Source organism: Galeopterus variegatus, unplaced genomic scaffold (genome assembly GCF_000696425.1).
Source record: "Galeopterus variegatus unplaced genomic scaffold, G_variegatus-3.0.2 Scaffold1048, whole genome shotgun sequence".
Lineage (NCBI taxonomy): Eukaryota > Metazoa > Chordata > Mammalia > Dermoptera > Cynocephalidae > Galeopterus > Galeopterus variegatus.
In genome coordinates, this window is record NW_007727159.1 from 62,698 (window position 1) to 83,514 (window position 20,817).

General features: G+C 40.2%; 1 protein-coding gene across 4 annotated transcripts in view; it reads right to left on the minus strand.

Annotated features, from left to right (window-relative positions):
* Positions 1-447: 447 nt before the first annotated feature.
* CHCHD3 (coiled-coil-helix-coiled-coil-helix domain containing 3) overlaps positions 448-20,817 on the minus strand; it is a 293,112-nt gene continuing 272,742 nt past the window's right edge. For all 4 annotated transcript variants that reach the window (XM_008574436.1, XM_008574435.1, XM_008574434.1 and 1 more), the window contains 2 exons: positions 11,242-11,377; positions 448-1,190 (listed from right to left, as the gene is read on the minus strand). In XM_008574436.1, the coding sequence (XP_008572658.1) occupies positions 1,167-1,190; positions 11,242-11,377 (160 nt within the window). In that variant the 3' untranslated portion in view covers positions 448-1,166. The remainder of the gene's footprint in view (positions 1,191-11,241; positions 11,378-20,817) is intronic.

Genomic DNA, 20,817 nt, shown 5'->3' on the forward strand with positions numbered 1-20,817 from the left:
TGAGCACATATTTCTGACTCACTCATATCCACGGTGGAAGTACCAATCCTCTTGGAAAAGAAAGTTATAGTCAGGGACTTTTAATGGAATTAGAAAGAAAAACATTCTAAGAGTTGACCTTTTTTTTAAAAAAACACTTTCTTAGTATTGTAGGGTCAGAAGGGTCTAACCACGGTTATCTAATCTAGTTCTTGCCCCAGGTAGGATGACTTAAGTCATCCCAAAGAAGCTAAGGTTCGAGCAATTTGTAAAGATCTTACTGAATTCTACCTGAGAGGCATGTTATAAGTATCACCTACGTGTCTGAGGCTCTGTAAAGTGCTTTGGAGCTTTTAAGAGGAAAGGTACAGTGTAAACACAAATTAATAACAATATAGATCAACTCAGTTCCCATAAGCATAACATCTACCCAGCAGAGGAGTACGCAAAGCCAAGCGACAATGCCAGTCTGTGTCAGAAAATATATTTATTGTTGACAGTGAAGTAAAGACGTCAATATTCACGATAGAGGCTGTATAAGCCAAGGTTGCCTTTATATTGATAAAAATGCCTTATTTCACCTGTAATCATAAACATTATTCCAGTGAGAGGTACATTTTTCTCTCCTTTTGGCCTTCTTACTTGCATGATCACCATAATAAGTTAAAATGAAATAGCTCTTATGTAATCAAAGTAGAAAAGAAAAAGAAAGAAAACCAACATGCCACAGCCCAGACAATTCCATCCAGCACTGTTGCCCCAGAATCAATGCTTTTTTTTCCCCCCTCTCTCCTTTCTCCACTCAATTCACTCAGCCCCTCAACCCCCACCCCACTTTGTTAGAGTGGAGGTTCACCAAATGATGGAGCTTGGTTAGAAGAGAAACATTTTATGGTCAGTAGAAGTTGAACAGAAAGTACAAAAAGGTGGAAAGGGCTGCCCCTGTCTTTTAATCATTGCAAGTGGGGTTCAGTAATATTGAACGATGTTCTTTGATGAACGATCTAGGCCTTGACTTTTCAAACTGCAGCTGATCAAAACTTGAAATGATTCCGTTGAATCCGTTTTCCAGTACTTCTCTTTAATAATGATCTTCTCTTTAAATGAGTTATTTTCTTACTAGGAAAAAAAATGTTCCACCTCTGGAATTAACGTTGAAGGAGTTTTGTGTGTTTTAAAAGTTGATTTTAACCTCCTTTCTCAAGCATGCTCTGCAACAGAAATAGAAAGCATAAGTTTTACCACCAGGAGGAGAGGGCAAAAAAATGGCCATAACTATTTAGTATGATTTGTATTGCTTTTCAAATATCTACTTCAAAAACACATAAAAAAGGCAAATGCTTCCTGGTCTGAAAATACTACTACTTTAATGAACACCACCATTTTATCAAGAATAATCTCCAAATGACCCCTCCACACACCATACAAGCTGAAAACCCTAAGGATGGACACAGCCTCAATCACGGGGGTGGAGTGGGACTGTGTGTGCCATCTCACTACCAGTGGCATTCAGAATGTTGGGAGCATTCAGAAATTTCTGGTGGCCATACTGATTGGGGGGAAGTTATTGCTAAGGAAGTGCATGGAGTGGGGGAGGGAAGAGGGCAGTGCATGGGAGTTAAACCCCAAGGGCTCTAAGAGGGCTTCTCTCAACTGAATCTCTCATATTCCCTCCCAGAGACTGCTGCACAAAAAACAGATATAAAAGCAGACCAACTAGCTTAAAGAACACACAGAAATGTTCAGAAAAGACAATGATTCAGTCAAATAGGAAGTAAATTGGAAAAACTAGGCGTGTCCAGAGAAAACAGGAAGACAAAGTAGATTAAGTGGATAAGTGGAAGCCTTTGGAAGACTGCTCAGCAGAGAGTTGTCCTGCAGATCTAACACCAGAATGTGAGGCATCTCTCAAACATCCATATGAGCTCTGTGTTTGTTAGGAAAATAAAACATTGAGCACCTACCATGTAGGAGTCAGACACTGCCTGGCAATGTCATGCTGTCATCAAATCTCATCTATCCTCACCACCTTGGGACTTGTCTGAGTGAAAGTCTCAATTAAATGTATGGGAAGCTCTACAAATTCTTGATATATAGACAACTTCACCACAATATTCTTCATTAAATACAAAATGGAAGCCCAAAGCAGATCTATACTGAGCCCATCTAAAGGCATTTAATTTCTGAAGAAAGTGATCCCTTTATGAGTAATGCCACTTTCCATTTTGGGAGTTATAGATTCATTACATTCTTCAAAACACTGAAGGGAACTTTAAAAGGTGTTATCTTCCTGGTCAAGATTCCATGGCTGTGCCTCTCCCTTCAACGTAGGTTTCATGGGAGATAAGGACAGCCATGTGATAATGCACCTCTTTTCAAAGGTTGCAAAAAAATCTGGAGCTAACATAATTAAAGCAATGATTAAAGTGTTTTCCGAGAGTCTAAAAATTCTTTTTACTATTCTTCTTCCTGCACCCCCGATCAAATACTGATGGGTAATTCTTCAGCCAAATCATATAATGCTAACATTGTTAAACTCTCTTTGAGAAAGAGAGACAAGCTGGGCCCTGGCTGGTTTGAGGATGTGCAGGCCAGTCTAACATAAAGACACTATTAGAATACATGTGAGGCAAATATAAAGCATAGAGAAATTATGTTTCAATAACCCGTCTAAACCACATTCATAAAATACCCAGCTACACGTATTAAAATTTTAACCCTCAAAAACACAGTGTTTCAGGATTCATGTGTGACTCCTTGAAGACACAGGGACCACAGGAAAGCTCCAGGGCTAGTCTATAAATATTCTGACAAGCTGCATTCAGTTATTACCAAAGGATGGCAAAGGTGGCACAAAATCACCTCAGTTCTATCAGAGACATTAACCAATACAACATCAAGGTGAATTTTAAAACAGATGAATAAATTGGTAGAACACTCTGTGTTGTTATTACATCACAGCTGTGCAATAAAACCTGCTCAAACCCAGATCCAAGGGCCCTTGGCTGGAGGGATCCTTATGCCTCCTGGTAGGGTCTGTGTTATTTAGCTTCCACCTTATAGGTTCTCCTACAATCTCTGCATCGGTTCTGTAAGTAGCTGCTGTTGGGCTGAATTTCAACACTGCATAAATTTAACACTGCATAAATTAACATAGGAAATTCCCTGAGAGTTATAAAAAATTGCTTCCTTCATTTAAGGAAGTGCTAACGTTTAATCCTAACGTGGAATCCTAACGTGGATAAAGAAATTCCTTGCCTCTGCTCATCATTCAGATACGTGGGCCTGCAGGAGTTCCTTTCACAAACAACTGGGTAAATTACCAAAAGGAAAGGATGGTTCAGACATCAGTGGTGCTCTTTTCCCAAGTCTCTTTCTGATTCCAGCCACTGAGGAACAGCTGGCAGCTTACACTGTCAGACAAGAACAGTGCCCCCGGAGACCTGAGATTGTGTGTCATTTCCACTTATTAAAATGATCTTAACCACTTTCCTCAAATATTTTTGTTACACAGTAATCTCACAACTGACTTCTGAATTACAGCTTTCTTGGAGGGGTTGACTATCACAGCAGTGTGCCAGCTACTGGGTGTCTCAATATATTTAAGAGAAATTATGGCAACCTTAGGATGATGAACAATCATTATTAAAAGAATAAAAGAGAAAAAAAAAAATATATATATATATAAGGTACCAGAGGGCTTGTCTACAGATGAGCTAACCCAGCACCTCCCCGAGATTTCAGACCTAATAAAGCTGGGTATAGAAACAGAAGGTTTACATAACCATGAGGCAAACCGGAATGGGAACGTGTCCTGGGTCAGACACAGCCTCAGTAGCTGAGTCTTTACTAAGGAGGGAAAGGAAAAGTGGGCAGTGGATGAGAATGAAGCTGCAATGAGGAAAAAGACAGAATGAGAAGATTGTGAGACAGGAAGGGAAAGTAATGTATAAATTCGATTTACGAGAAGCACAAAGTGAGCTTTGCCTGTGCGCCAAGTACTGCTCCTCACTACAGCAAATCTGATTAGCTAACTTATTTTGCTCTCAATATCTGTCTATTACCCCCAAGCAACCGCTGTTCTTTATTCTTCCTGCTTTGGTGGAAACACAAGTTAACTTTTTTCTGCTTGATCTTGTTTCATATCTTCTATGACAAACGATCTGTATAATATTCAAATTCAGTTACAAGTAATTAACTGTTTATACAACTTGCTGCAATAACAGACAGAAAACATACTGCAGTTCTAACTCTTGAAGGATGAGCACTAGAAAAGAAACACCTATTAAGAAAAATGAAAATCTATTACCATGGTAGTATTTCTTCTATTAAACTCAGATTAAAAAAAGAGAAAATGTCATAAAGCAACCACTACTCTCAGAAAGTGGTTTAGAAAAGGATTCCTATGATGGAAGAGGCTGGGATAACAAATTTAAAGTTTGGAATTTAGTTTGCTTTGATGTGACTCCAAATTCGAAGGGCCGTAGCACCAAAGGATGGGAAATCTATCATGAGACACCCACGTGTCATCCTGTGTACTAGCAGCCCAGCTGGGCAATTAATAAATGTCATTAGGTGATGATGATAAAGAGCCTTCAAACACACAAAAAATGTTCTCATTGGTCTTCCCAGAAAGTTAACCTTCTTGACTTATCTTTGTAGTCTCTGAAGGTGGGCACTGGGCTGTGATTAGGGTCAGTGGAAGGGAACAGTAGGGCTGAGGGAAGGTCTGGTCACAACTGCAAGTTAGCCAGGGGACCGTATCACCTCGGCTCAGTGCCTTTTCCCGCCCTTCCTCCTACAAACACCAGGTATGGCTCCTCACCCAGGATTACCTACAGTCTCAATAGGAGCAAAAGGAGGGGAGAAGAGGACTTTTTCAACAGCTCCTGCCCTCTTTCCAAGCTATCTTCCAATTTGTTCCTGAGGCTAAAGACACATCCTAGCGTTGATCTGATCAGACCTCTGCCGGATGGCTCTGACATATAGATGGCTCCTCACCTCTGGAAAGGTTGGAGAACAAAGACTTGGCAGGACCCCTGAAAGGCTGAAGACTTTTAATGCAGTTTAGGCCGGTGGGCTCTAGAGCTACAGTTCTCAAAGTTTTGTGTACAGTCTCCTGGGGAATTTGGTGAAAGTTCAGATGTCCAGGTACCACCTCAGACCTTCTAAAAGAGAAGCTCCAGGGATGGAGTTGGGTGTGTGCATGCTAAACTCCCCAGGTGCTGCTGATGTTCACCCACATTTGAGATGTGATATTACAAGCAAACGTATACTGGGTTTGGAATCAAGAATGGGCTATTCAGTCAGGGCTCTGCACCATCTACAGATGATCAAGTGAAGAGATAAGGTTGGAACACATGATCTCTAAGTTCCTTCTAGCTCCAGCAGCCTATAAATCTACTAACTCATTCGCATGTGAAGCTCATCTGAAAACAATGATAAAATACAGCTTGCCCTGGCACAAGGTTTTTCTTTCAAGAACCCTGATTTCTAGAGATAGTTACTGTTATGTTTTCATGACCTCTTCATATGCAAAATAATAGGGAAATATTTGAACCCTGGTCTAACACAAATCCAAGTTATTGGGGAGATAAAATACAGTGTCCTTAAGGTTGACACAAATTCTGCCACAGCAAATCCCTCCATCTGCACTGATATTTTGGAGGCTAACCATATTTTGGAAGTGTCGTTTATATTTCAGAAATGAGAGAATTGGGTGCACTAACCTTAGGATGGAGCAATGTCATGTTAGGATCCAGCCTTATGTATCAGAGTCTTGACCCCACGTTCCTCACTACAGCCAGGTTACTTTCTCATCTCCTCAAAGAGGTCAGCAGGAAGCACAGGGGCCTACGAGGGTTGCAGGGGTGCTGCCTCACTTCCAAGATGCCCTTCCTTGAGCTGAACTGACTGATTGCTTGGCTGCTGGCCGTCTGGCTATTCACTAATTTAAATCTCTGAGATGGCTTATGGACTCCTGACTGCCACATCATCTGACTTCAAGCCCAAAGACCTCTGTCCTTTGAGCATCTCCTGGGGCTGGCCCTTGCTTTTGGTCCTGGTCTGTCCTTGGTTCTTCTGATCCTGGCTTCCTACTCTGTCTCCAGAATCACTCACAACCCATGGCCACTACTTTGTAGGATGAAAGGCACCACAGTATAGTTGGGGCCTAGGGCTGGCTGCATTTTCTAATGGAGTTTATTTGCTGGCAGGTTACATTCTGCCAGGCAGCGCTGAGATAGTTGTTTTTCACTTCACTGACTTTGGAGAAACTAAAAAATGATTTCTATCCCCTCCCAATTCATTCTGCCGCCTTGGCTTCCCCACGGCTGTCAGGAGTGTGAACTTCATGGAAAGGGCGTGCAGCTGTGGGAGGGAGGCCAGACAGCGGGCAGACCAATCAGAAATGCAGCTGTTCTTCCTGAGGGGAAGTTTAAGGCTGACAGCAAAATCTACAGGGCAAAGACAACTACTGGAGGTCTCCAAAGTAGGGGTGCTGCTTGTCCCAAATAGGCCATGTCTCTTAATTTGAGTGTGCACATGAGTGTGTATACTTATCCACACCGCCTCTGGCTCCCATGCATAAACGTAGGATCAGTCCTAGAATAACAAAGCTGGAAGGCCTCATGGATCACCAAGTTCGAACCCTCACTTTGTGAAAGAAATGGAAGCTCAGGTCACCATGACTAGACTAGGGTAGTAGCAACAGCATTTCCCATAAACCCTACTCTTCTCCACTGAACACAGAATATTCCATAAGAACCCAGCCAGCTTCTATACCTTTCCTTCAATAGCAACAGGGCTGGGGAAAAGCTGAAATGCTTATAATTGCTACCCCCAAAGCAGCCCCATTCTGCAGGTAAACGGCAGGGTGTGGGTCTCCCAAGGAGCAGAGGCAATGCAAATCTGGAAGCAAGTCCATTTTACACCCCTCCCCCACTTTAAAAATAGAACGGGGGCACTAGTGGGTAAATACTGTTAGCTTCCCATTTTCCCCTGCTTTCCTTGGTGTCCTGTAAGGCAGATATAGCAAAACTGAATAGGAACAAGGGTTTTTTCTTTGTTTTAGGGATTAGCTTTATTTATGAAAAACTTCTTAGGGATAAATGGTGCACTGTGAGCATATAAAGAAAGCCCCCAAATATACAATGGACAGAGGAAAACAACTAAGTTGGGACTTGTTAACAGGACTTTAACACTCTTTAAAAAATGAGGAACAAGGATTTAATGGTAAGAAGAGGTGATCCAATTGGGGGAGCTTAAGAAAGTTATGAGGCAAAGTATGAGAAATAAAAGACTTGGAAGTGTGTTTCAATCAATATTCTCCATTTTTAAAAGCTGTTTATCTCATACGACGGTACTTCAAAAAGTTCGTGGAAAAATAGAATTGAAAGATAATACGAATTCTTCCATAAACTTCTTGAAGTGCCCTCACATAGCTAGCCAGCAGATTTTAAGTCTTGGAAATAATAATTTTAGCAATTTAGTATCTCTTTACCTGTATGAAGAACACATAACTCAATATACTGGAAATAACAGTCTAAATGTCTCATGTCAACCCACAAGGAATTGTTTAAGAATAGCTGGAGAAAGATTGATGTAAATAAGAAGAAAGGAAAGGAAGGCTAAGGAATATCCAGAAATTTTCCTATCAGTAAAATCTATTAGTCTCTAGAACGATGCCCCAGGGAACCAGTGAAAGCCCAATCTTATCAGTCCTTTTAAAGTGCAGTGGATTTGGCTATTGGAATTATTCCATGGGGGAAACCCTTGCACTATGTCGGAAATGGACATGTGACCTAATGGGCTGTTGTTATGTTTATTATTTGCCCTGTTTAGCATTTCCAGCTTATTCTGTGGACTTAACAGGAATCATAAGAAGGGGAGTTTGTACATCAGGAACTGCTACAGTTAGGCAGTGAGAACCACGTACACTCTTCTACCAACAGGGGCAGGCTTGGGTTCACGAAGTTAGACAAACTTCACAAGGAGTAAAGGTCAACATGGTGTCACGTGCCTTGGGTTGAATGTCCCCCGAAAACTTAATTCCCACTGTAACTGTTGAGGGTGGGAAATCTATTATGGTAACTGAAAGGTAGGGCCTTAAAGAGGTGATTAGACTGTGGGACTGTGCCATAGTAAATGGATGAAAAACGGTGGTCAGGGGTGTGGTTCGAGGGCTTTAAAAAGAGAGTGAATGAGAAGTTCATTCTCTCTCTCATTTCACAGTGTGATACCCTGCTGTCACCATCGCCACCACGGCCCTCATCATAAGTGTTCCCTGGGCTCTGGATTTCCCAGCCTCTGAAAGTGTAAGCAAAAAATTTCATTTTCTTATAAATTACCCAGTCCTGTATTTTGTTATGAGCCACAGAAATGGACTAATACACAGGGGGGAAGTAAATACTTATGAAATAGTGATATAAGCCCCCTCTGGCCAGTCTGGCCTGATCTTAAAATGGAGCAATTCCCAGTTGGCCCTGTGATCACAGGCTCTGTCACCCCACCCCCTGGTTTGTGACTTCCAGACTCTGTCACTGCTTTCATTAGATCTTTATGTTCCTTCCACTCACTTTGTCGTTAGTGCTCTCACTTTCCCTTGCTGCCTTATTTCTGTATTAGTGGAGGATGGATGTCTCTTCACATACCACTCAAAAACCAAACACCACCTAATTTATTTTGAAATTTTTTGTTATTATGGCAAGGTAAATCTTGGTCTAGTGTTTTAGTCCGTTTGGTGTTGCTATAACAGAATTACCTGAGACTGGGTAATTTATAAAGAACGGAGGTTTATTTGGCCTACGATTCTGGGATGGTTGCATCTGGCACAGGCCTCAGACTGCTTCTACTCATGATAGAAAGTGGCAGGCAGCCCGCGGGTACAAGCAGATTACATGGCGACAGGAAGCAAGAGAGAGAGGAGGAGCCAGGGTCCTTTAAACAATCAGCTCTCGCGGAAACTAACAGAGCGAGAACTCACTCACTACCCCTCCTCCCCCAGGGAAAGCATTAATACATTCATGAGAGATCCGCCCCCATGACTCAATCAGTTTCCAACACTGCCACACTGAAGATCAAATTTCCACATGAGTTTTGGAGGGGACAACACATCCAAATTCCATCATCTAGCTGTTAAATTTACCATCATGACTTGCCCTGGGTTTCAATGCTCTCAACTGTAAAATGGTAAAATAAAACCATCTCTATTTACATCTCAGGTTGTCATGAAAAACAGGTAAGAAAATGAAAGTGAAATGACCTTGAAATCCTGAGCACTGTAGAAATATCAGGTGCTATTTCTTGGTTCTTGCCCATTTCAATGTTGCCTATCTTAGGATAAAAAGATTTGGGGACTTATATCTTTTTAATATTACCTTGTATTATACATCCCCTAATAATTGAATATAATAGGTATGAAAATATAAGAGGCATCCTAAAGATACTAGCGGCAAATAATATTAAATTACATTGCAGATTGGGGGATGAGAGGGAGGAAGAAGGATCTCTTCTGGAATCACTAGCAATAATTTAATAACTGATCTGTTCAGTTAGTTCAGCATAAAATAATACAACTGAGGAAAGAAAGGATAAAGAAGACTTTAGATAAAGTAACCCTTTATATAACGTAATCCTCATAACATTACCCCAATTCACAGATGAGAAAAATCAAGGCCCAAGGTCACAGAGTTAGTAAGACTGGGATTGGATATAAACTCAGATCTGCCCAATTCTAACTCTCTATTGCTCTACATGGAATACTTGACTTTGTCACAAGTTAACTTTGTTTTACTCTGTAACTACATGCAATGGATCTCATGGGACTGTGTGCAGATGATTCAACACAACCTAGACAGGCGGCACAGAGTCAACACTCACACGCCACTGCAGCTGCCACTTTAGTAATGGTACAAATCACACCGGGGAAATAGGCTCATGTGGTAGATACCAGTGTTGAAACATACACTTCATCACAGCCATTCTTTTCCACTGACTACCCAGCCCCACCTCAACAAGGCGTTATTACAAAGTTAGAAAAATCCATGAGCTAAATTGCAAGTCCCAAGTGCTTCAGTCAGTATTAATATTGAAGGTTGGGGCTTGCTAAGAGCATATCAGAAGCTGTTTTTGACAAATAAAATGTACTAACTTAACATTAACAACATTACCAAAGAATCCCTGGCATACTACTAAAGAGTTAGACAAGTGTTGTGTCAAGCAAGACACAGAAGAAAGTCAAAAGCCACTTAGTTTTTAAAGACAACATAGGCTTTTTAGTAAATCTTGATTATATTTTCCCACTAGTGTTACTGTTATTTTCCAGCTATCCAGAAAATACAAACCCCCCATCAGATCTTTGTAGAGTGTTAGAAATTTATACTAAGTGGTATTATTATAACTACAGCAAATTAGACTGCAGAAAGGCATGCTGTGTAACTCAAACACTAGATTTAGTTGGGTTTGAAGGTCAACTCTAGAGAGTTTGTCAGCAGAAAGAATCAAGGTTTCCAACCATTTCTCTCTCTCAGAACAACCTACATCCAACTGTTAAATCAGTTAAATGATAGGCAATTATGTGACCTGCCAGAATTGATAATTTGCTTCAGCGTTTATCATTAGCTTTCTAAAGTACATAAATTAGAGAAAATTCTCATCCTGTGAACACCATATTATTCTGCTATAAAGGGTCAAGAGGAGAATATGGCTATGGTATATAAAAGCAATAGAAATTCCTGCCTAAATCCTACCTCTGATCTTCCTTGCCTCTACCCAATTGAGTGGACTCTGCCAACTGGTAGAAGGACTGAACGGTGACCAAATTGTGGTGTGTTTTTGTGTCTTTTAAACAAGGCCTTCTGAATGACTACCTGCTGCTTATGAACCCTAAGCTGCTGGCCGCTTAATTTGTATCCTTCCTCTTTGCTGGCTCTGGATATTAGCCCAGAAGTATGAGGCAATGACCTTGAGGACACAACTATTAAAGGACAGAAGTTCAGGGTGAGTGGAAAAAAGTGTAATTTTAACAGAATCTGTTTTCTACGAGTTGTAAATCATTTACAAAGAGAATACGGGCTTTTCCTACAATGTCCTGGTTGGACGTTATGACATAACCAACTCATTATAGTAATTCTTGATGAGGATGACTAGCTGAGTTTATCCAGTTGTTTTCACATACATTAGCCCATTAGTTCCTCACCACTGCCCCATGCCCTTGGGCTTTCTGTTCTTCTGGTGTCCTGTTAGCCCGGCCCACACACCCACCTGTTTGGCCTGGTTGACACACTGCATGTACTGGCTGGCCAGAGCAGAGCAGCTGAGGGTCTGGTGGGTGTTCTGGCGGTAGCACTGGAGGATCTTGGCCTGCAGATCAGCACAGACTGGATGAGACTCATACCGCCTGCAAACAAACATGGGGATCACAGAGACAAACGGTCTTCATTCAAAATAAAAATCAAGGTTAAAGAATACATAGAACTTAAAGTAAGATATAAATGTTGCAAATGTAGAAAAAAGCTTAAGAGAAATAATTTTCTTCAAACTTTAAGGAAAGATATTCAAATTGTTCTCATGAATGTATATATGGTAAATGAATTCTACCAAATTAGTTCCATTAATTGACACCACTGCAAGTAACTCTGGACAACATAACTTTCCCTCCCAAACCCAAACCATATAAATGGTACAAGCACTCTTTAGCCTAGCCAGCCAAACCAGAAACCCGGGAGCCCTGACTTCTCTCTTTCATTCCTGCAGCCAGTTGGTCACAAAGTTCAAAATTCCTGCAATCTAGTCCTCCTCCACATTCACTTTCATTACCTTAATTCCAAGTGATTTACTTCCTTCATTCAAGCAATGACCTCCAAACTGGTCTGTCTATTAGCTTTGGCCCTGGCCCTCTATTCCTGTCCCCACCCGTCTTCCAGAAGGTTCTTTCTAATACATAAATCTGAGCCAGTATCTCTTCCTACTGCTTTCTGAGTAACATACAAGGTCGCCAGGCTCGGTGCTTCTTGATCAGTCTCCTGCCTGCTCTTTAGCCTGCATCCCCCACCCTGCTGCAGCCTGGACGGACCATGCTAAGCTCTGGTTCTTACACTTCTCTTTCATGTCTTTGTTCATGCTGCTCTTGACTTTGGAAATACTCTGCATCCAAACTCCCAACCACCCCTATATATCTTGAAAACACCTACTCATCTTTCAATACTTAGCTCATGTGTAACCTTCTACATACAGCTTTCATTAGCTCTACCCTCCTCTCCCTATCATTCTCTTTACAATGACCCCACTGATCCTGTATTAACTTCTTGCACCATGCACATAACACTAACTACACTATGAGGGTACTTCAAAAAGTTTGTGGAAAAAATAGAATTAAAAGATAACACAAATCTTACCATGAACTTTTGAAGTACCCTCATATAGTCTAGTACAATTTACTAGCCTACATTTATTAGAATACAAATTCCAAGAAGGACTGTCTTATTTGCTCTCTGATTTCAGCTATTAGACATGAATACCCCCAAAGAAGCCATGCAATAACTTTGTTGAATGAATACAAATGGGTGGAAAGAAAATATTTTTAAATTCCTCGAGTTAAAATTTTGCTAATTATACTTACAGATCTCAGATTTTAGTTAGACTGTTCTCAGTAAATATGTTATACCAAATGTAAATGTTTCCAAAAAGCTTATAATATTCACTTGAAAAGTAACAACAAAATAAACCAGATGAATTATACAAACAAAAATAAAATACTCTTGTTAATATGGTAAGGGAACTTGGATTATAAGAATCAAACACACAGAGAAAATACATATTATCCCTTTTAATCTAGGAATTCATATATTTTTTCAAATCAGTTTTAATACGAAAACCTTCCAGCCTTTCTTATAAGTTCTTTTTTTTTTTTTTGAAATTTAAATTGGTTATTTTCATAGTAATATTGAAATAGCATTGTTTTAAATTTAATGGGTCCTAAAAAACCCCTAGAGAACACAGGAGGAATATTTCTCAACACTAAGGAAACCCCTGGGTGACGATTTGTCTCCTTATTACTTCTATCCAACACACTAGGCTAACATATTTTGCTAGAATGGAAATGCAAACCACGTTACTGGTCCCTGAGGGACTTTTATTTCCTATTACCCTCTAAAGAAAGTAGACATACAGGGGAAAATAATCCCACAGATTTTACGTAACACTACTTTTGCTTTTCCATTCACTACCTTACCACTTTGTCAAATACCTAAGAACAAAATTTAAATCCAATCCCGGAAGTTTCAATTCTTTTAATATTTCAAAGTTCAGATGTCTGTGAATTTTTTCTAGACAAAGATTTCCCTAATCCTCTACCATGAACAACAGCATTTAAAAGGAGTCAGCTGTGCTTGGAAGAGTATAGGCATGGATACCAGTGACTGATTATATCAAGACCCACATCTGGATAAATACTGAATAAAATATGATTAAGCATCAGCTCATCTGAACCTAGCAAACACATGACTAATGACTCTAATAGTTCACAGGAAAGCAAGGTTATATTCTATCCTAGTGTTGACAACTGACTGTGGCTCCAATGTGTCCTAGACTCAAAAGCGGGAGGAAGGGGGGTGGGGAGAGAAGACAAGAAGCACTCTGACCAGATTTAAAAAAAAAAAAAGACTATAAAAGTGAGCATCCACTTACTGCACATCATAAAGAAGATGGCATATTTGTTTCTTTTAAAACAACTATTCACAATGGGATAGTTCATCTAATATCATCTAATACTATGGACTCCTTAGAAAGAAGTAATTTAAGTTGTATGTAAGCATTTACCCTGAGTTGAGCTATTAGTAATGGAAGTTAAAGTCCATGAGTTATTTATGATTTGAAATGTGTCAAAATATACTTTTATCACCACAAATCAATACTACTCACTTCCAAGGCCCTGATTTCCTGTCTGGAAGTCTGTTCTCTCTCTCTCTCTCTCTTAGTGTGTGTGTGTGTGTGTGTGTGTGTGTGTGTGTGTGTGTGTGTGTGTGTGTGTGTTCAGTCATCTTCTGAAATTCCTTTTGTACACATTTCAACTTGTATTGATGATTAGATGGTGGAACGGGAGTAGAGGAGTGGAAATCAGCATAATTGTCCCCCAGTTCCTGGAGCAGACTCTGGTACTTTTTTCTTGGATTAATCGGTAAGGGTAAAGCTCTGCCTCTGTATTGATCTGCAATGCTTATTATGCTGCCCTAATGCACTGTTTTCACCTTGGGAAAATACTAAATGAGATTACCATCTAACATTAGAAGGCCATAAAACACAAGCCATTGCACCTTCCATTCAGGAAAAGGGTTTCAAAGACATTTCCAATATGCATTATGGTAAACTCTCCATATAATCATAGAGTCAGCAATGGACTTTTATTGACTGCTTGCATTCCTGCTGATAGAAAAAGCTGCTGTTAAGCAAAAATAACAAAAGGCAGAATTTCAAGATACCTAAGACAGAAAATTAAATCTTAGCTCCAAAGGACATTTAAACAATTTAATTTCTTTGTATGTAAGGAAGATTCAACAAAGAAATGGTGAATGACAATGTTAAGAGAAAAATGAAATATAGATTTAGAGAACTTGGAACAATAAAGTGAAAAGATAGTTACCCAAAAACATGTTTGGTAAAAAGGAATTGGTAGAATAAAGTCAAACTTTCAAATATACATTTATCAAAAACAATTAAGAAAAAAATTCAGTTTTGTGGTCACATGAAATTATTGGGGACTTCTAATAGATCCCACCACATATGCGTCCCTCTCTTTTCTTTCTGTACCCTTTTACTCTCAGTTCTCATCCTCTTCCATCATTCCTCAAGCAGCCTGCCCTCACCTTACCACTCCCATCCCCCAACAGTGGCACATAAGGCTAAGTACATTGTTGACAATATGCAGAGCAGAACTGGAGTCCTAAAGATTTGACCAGAGAACAAAATCAAAAGAACTGCTAGGTGTTCTACAGCCGGTAAAAGTTTCTTTTCCTAATGTTTAATGCTAATATTCACTTAAAAGGCATCTAAGAAAATATATCTAAGTATTTTTCTCATTAAACTGACAGGTCCATTGTAGAAACTTTGGAAAAAGAAAAGAATAAAGAGACACATTTAGGCTGTTTCTAATTTTTCAGTGGTTAAAATAACATGATGAACATATTATTACTGACCATTTCTGTAACTGAATTAATTGGCCAAAGAGAAACGAAAACATTTTTGGTAAAAACGAAGCTGAGTTAAGCAGCATTCAAACTCTCCTCTTAAGACCCTATGATACGGTTATTCTCAGTTACCTGTTTTAGAACTCTCTGTTGGTAACACTGCTGCCTTTCCTACTTTCATGTCCTAGAAACTTCTTTGATATGGGTTGGAGTTCTACATGTCAAGGAAACTACTTACCCATTTTTTTAGTTTTGCTAATATAAATGGCAAGGATAATAAGGTAACTTCAGAGAAGGAAAAGTAGGGAGAAGGTTCTCCTCATACCACAGCCCACTCAGAAGGCTAAATAAATCGTGTAACGACAATCAGTTAGCACCCACAATTCCTAAAGGTCTTGCTTTATGAGTATAGGTATGAACAAAAAGGGTCCTTTCTCTGTATGAGTATCTGGACCAGTCAGCACCCTGAGAGAGTTCTACATATACTATAATGAAATACCAGAGAGAGGGAGGAGAGGGAAGGAGGAGGGACAGAGGGAGGGACAGAGAATGAGTAGCTGGTGTTAAAAGAATTCTGATTTTTTAACGGTTCCAAGAATACATCCTTCATGGGGTCAGATGGTCTCATAAAACCACATTTAACACATTAAAAGAATCCACACAGCACAGCCACAGGGTCAAATCTTAAGTCTAATTCCTGTGACACAATGCAAAAGCTCTAATTTTTATTCTGTACCAAACTTTTCATTAGACTTTTAAATCCAGTGGCCAGGATTTCTGCTTTTCTTTTAAAATGCTGAACTAAAATTATAAGCACACTCCAAATACTTAAAACTATGTAATAATTCATTCTTATTTCTCATTTATAATAAAGCTATCATAAAATGCAATATAAAGGAAAAAAGTATCTAAAATGTACTATCATCTATTAAAAATTTTTTCATTTTAATATTACCTTAGATCATAATATCCTAATATTAGTTTTCAGGATAAAATGTAAACAGCCTCTTTCTAACAATGCAAGATCTGACAAACTGAATTTCGAGCTTTTCTGACATTCTTAATAACTGCTAAACATTCTATTAACGATGTTTCTATTTGAGCTGTAATCAAATTTCCACAATTACATTTTAGAGGCCAAACATCTCTGAAAGTTGCCTGCCTTCTTTGTTTCCATTTGTTTTCATATACATTTTGAGATATAATTTCTTAAAAAATAAAGTGGAACACATTTTTCCCCATAAACATGACGAATGTTAATTATTATGTTGTCTATCATCACAATACAAAAAATGCTAAGAGGCCTCTACTGTTGTAAGAGAAGGGAATGTTGACCTCGACAACATCTGCTTCAGCACTAGTTCAAGGAATCAGTCACTCTGATAGCGGACCATTACCCATAGTAAGCACCATATCATTTAACCAACAGATTCATCCTGGGTGTTGTAAAAGAAAAGGTCAGTTTTGGCTAGATATACAACACAGTATATAGACTTCTATCCTGTAAACTCAAGGCTTGAAAGGGCAGTATCTATCTGAAAATACCTTAATATCTAATATTTTAATGTTAATCTACTGTTGATTTTGGAAAAAGATGTCAGGATCACAACCAAGTAATCTGGATTCACAGGAAGAGTATTCTCCTTGTCCTTTCAAAAGATCCATAAGCAGTGGAATGAAGAGATGTTCAGGGCCAACCATCAAATTTGAATCTCCAAAGGATATATCAATGTATGAATGAGACCACGTAATCTTCACACACAACAAATCGTTTTTATTTAAATTTCTCAATGAGGTTTCAGGGCCAAGAAAAGCATTACTTGGTATTATTTTTATTATAATTTTTAAAGAAAAGCATGGCATCTACTCTCACCTAACGTTGTAAAGTAACTTTAATTAGGCAACTTAGAAAATGTTAATAATAAACATACACACAGCATCAACTTTAGATTTTTCTTTAAATGTTGTTATCTACATACTAATATTGAACTTATATCGACATGAATTAAAACCTATTTTGCCTTCTAGGCTTTGTGAGTTATTTCCTTCCCCCATGTTACTACTTTAGAATGTTCACTAAAATTGGTCTAAGGATGGAAAATATGAGGGTTGGTTGGTTCATTCATTCTTTCATCCACCCCATCACTCTCACAACAAATATTATTATTCCACAGACATTTAATAAGCATTCATTATATGCCATTCATGGTGATAGCTGCTGAATAAGACGTGATCCTTGTCTCTAGCTAGTCCCTAGTCTACGGGGGTGAGACAGAGGTGCACACGAGGCCTCATAATGAGATCAAGAGGTAATAACGTTGTAAACACAGTGCTAAGCAAACATAGAGGTTTGGTTTTGAATGTGACCAAACTGAACATGCAGTGTTCCAGACAAGAAGATATCCATCACTAGTGAACAAGAAGTGAGGACTGGCCTCCAGAGTCTCCTGAAGTAACTCTCAAGCCAGCAGGGAGATCTGTCCAGTGTATCTAGACTTCAGAGACAGACTCAGAGATGGGGAGGAGAGTCCGCCTTTGACCCTGGGTTATGAATCATCATAACGTTATGACTGTGAGCCTCCTAAACTCCTCTGCTTTCCCTCAGAGAAAAGTTCAGTGTTAGTGTTCGTGACACCCACTAACACAGGTTTGGTAAGGAGAAGTGGGAGTAGCTGTGTGTAGTACGAGTTTGTAAATCCTGAGTCAACTAGGGAATCCACAAGGAAATGATGAGAAGCCAGAAGCAAAGTTTCAGACCCAATAACAGTAACAGAATGTTGAGGCAAGTTTCCAGTTGCTAAGTCTTGGGAGGAGAGCTCTGGTGGTAGCTCAATTGGTGCTAAAATTCTTCAGCCTTCACCGTTCTCCCTACTAGGAGTGCCTTTTATAACCGCTCTTTTGCTTTATTACTTGATATGACCAAGGAGAAAACTTGATACTTCAGTCCTGGATCAATGCCCAGATTTGAAGGCAGGAGGGAGATAAGAGGATGTAGGATAAGGTGGGGAGGGTGGAAAGATCCTGGGAAGCAGAAGAATCTGCTAGAATTAGAGGGGAGTCCTGGAGGAAACAGGGAAGGAGTCATGGGCCAGATTTGTTCAGACAGAGGAGAAACAGAGGGACTGGCTGAGCACACTAACCAGCCCACTGGCAATGACAAGGGCAACAGGAGACTGCAAACTCTATGCCAGGGAACCACAGGAGACTGGGGCATTTGTCTTCAAAGACAACTTTAATTCCAAGTTCTTGAAGGGGCATTACTTCCTTTATCAACCATTCTTCCTGCATGAAGTCCCAAGTTCAGAAGAGGGAGAACTGAAAATAGTCAATACAAGTGTCCCCAGTATAGCCACGGGGCAGGGCATCAGTCCTGGCAATATGCCGGGTTTTTCTGACAAAAGATTGCAATGATCTTCCAAGAAAATTCAATGGGATGCCAAACGTAACCACTCAGAGGACAATCAATCCTTCCATATTTGGAGAAATACTTCATAGGCGTTATCAATGAAATCTAACTATTGTCATAGCATGAAATCACAGAATCATCATATTGAGCAGTATGGAAGCAGCATCCTGTGAACTATGGTAGGGCACACACATTCATGCTAAAGTTCTATTTTTAGATGCATAGAATTTTTGAAAAAGAAATTACCCTTTGGGATGAATTTTTTTACACTCCTTCTCAGCTGAGGATTAACTTGGGTGGTGAGGAGTTTGGAGAAATTGCATTTGAGTTGCCCAAGCATTAAAATACACCCCAGTGCCCCCACCTCTTCCCTGCAGTGATCAAATTTAGGAGAGTGCCTTTAATACCAAGATAAGTCAAGAACGGCTTCATTTTACAAGTTTCAAAACTGTCACATATTTCAATGAGGACTGTGACACACTCTAAAAAATAGGTTAAGACCAAAATTTAAGTGTGTGGTGAGAAAGCATGTTACATTACTTTATGTGATACCCTTTTTTCCACTACATTTTAAAAGCAAAATCTAAATACCAGATACACACTGGAAGGAATGTGTCTGGCCTCCTTAACTGAAAGAATTGCAAATGTATTTATTTTAGTGACAAGCGAAGGAAAAAAATTATCCATCTTGATTTGCCCTTTAAGTGTCAGAGTGCTAAAAATAAGGAGCAGAGAGAGCAGCGGTTGGGAAGAGGGGTAGAGTTAAGCCTTTTGTCGGTTTTCCATCCCTTTGATTATTTGAAAGGGAGAATACTTGGGCACTGCCACCGAAAGAGGGAACCCCACGATGGGTACAACAGGCCATGCCAGCAAACCCCCAGGTTTGGCAGACAGAAAGAACACCACGTGGACACCACAGCTGTGGACACCACAGCTGTGGCCACTGTGTACAAGCTGTGCAGGGGGCAGTAGAGAAGGCACAGAAACAAAAGGGGGAGGAGAATACTAAATTTGCCCCCTCAAGAAGCTTGTCCTTACCAGGAGTGAAAGACACACTCATAAAGGTTACACATAACACAAGGCAACCTAGTGTCAAGGAAAGTGTGCAGGCAGTAAGTGCTATAAATGTCCTGAGGAGGGAGTGATCCCTTCTAGTTGCAGGAATCTGGGGAGTTTCATGGAAGAGGGGGTATGGGATGTTAAAATGAATGAAAGGCAGGACTGCAAGAGGTGGAGAGGATATTTGAGAGGGCCCCTGTGGGCCATGGTCCAGGCTCAGTCAAGTCTGTCAGGTTTAGGGGACTCAGGTTGTAGCAAAGGGTTGGAGGGGAGAGGCAGTGCTGGGAAGGGAGGAGTTGGGATATGGAGTCTCCCAATAGGAGACAGCATGCTTAGACTGTGTTCTACCTATAACGGCAAGCCACCAGCCTTTCTGTATGAGAGAGTGACATTATAACGGTGCCATCCCAGGATGACAGAATAATGATAGAGTTCCACTGGCTGGGAGGCTGTAAAGATGAAACAGGCTGATGAAGGGAATGGTCAGGCAGGAATGGAGGCACTGGAAAGCAGAATGGTAGGACGTGGGAATTGATGGGGGGATGGACTGGGGGAAACCCACAGTGGCTTTAAAGAATGGGGATTTAAAGAATGAGCATGCTTAAGCAATGTCAGAAGGCCAAAGTGAAAATGACCACCCTCCATGATCTAAGGTGTGGAGCTGGAGCTCACATAAGGGCAGGGCTACAATCACAGATTAGAAACTCTGCAAGGCACAGTGGGGAGTGTAGAGATGGAAGGCAAGGAGGACAGCCAAGCCTTGGGGAACAGCTTGTGTTGAGGAGTGACAGGGAAGGAAGATGATGGACCTGTCGGAGAACTGGGTGTGGAGAGAAGAACTAGTGTAAGGCAGCCTCCCAAGGCCAGGGAGGCCAGAGTTTCATAACAGAGAAGACAGTCAAAAGAATGAAGACTGACAAAGGGCAATCTGGAAAAAGAATTTCAGTGTAGAGTATAAGGCAGAAGCCAGATGGCAGGAAACTGGTAAAGAAGAAAATTGGCAGTAAAGAAATGAAGGCAGAGGGATTTGGTCAGTTCACCATCCGTTACTGAGTGTCTGTTATACACCAGGTGCTACAGGAGATAAGAGGGAGAGACCCACCTACCCTCTAGGAGCTGCTTTAATGGAGTCCATCTGACAATGGTAAAGTACCAAAGGAAGGGATTAAATCCGGCTGGGGGTGACTAGGA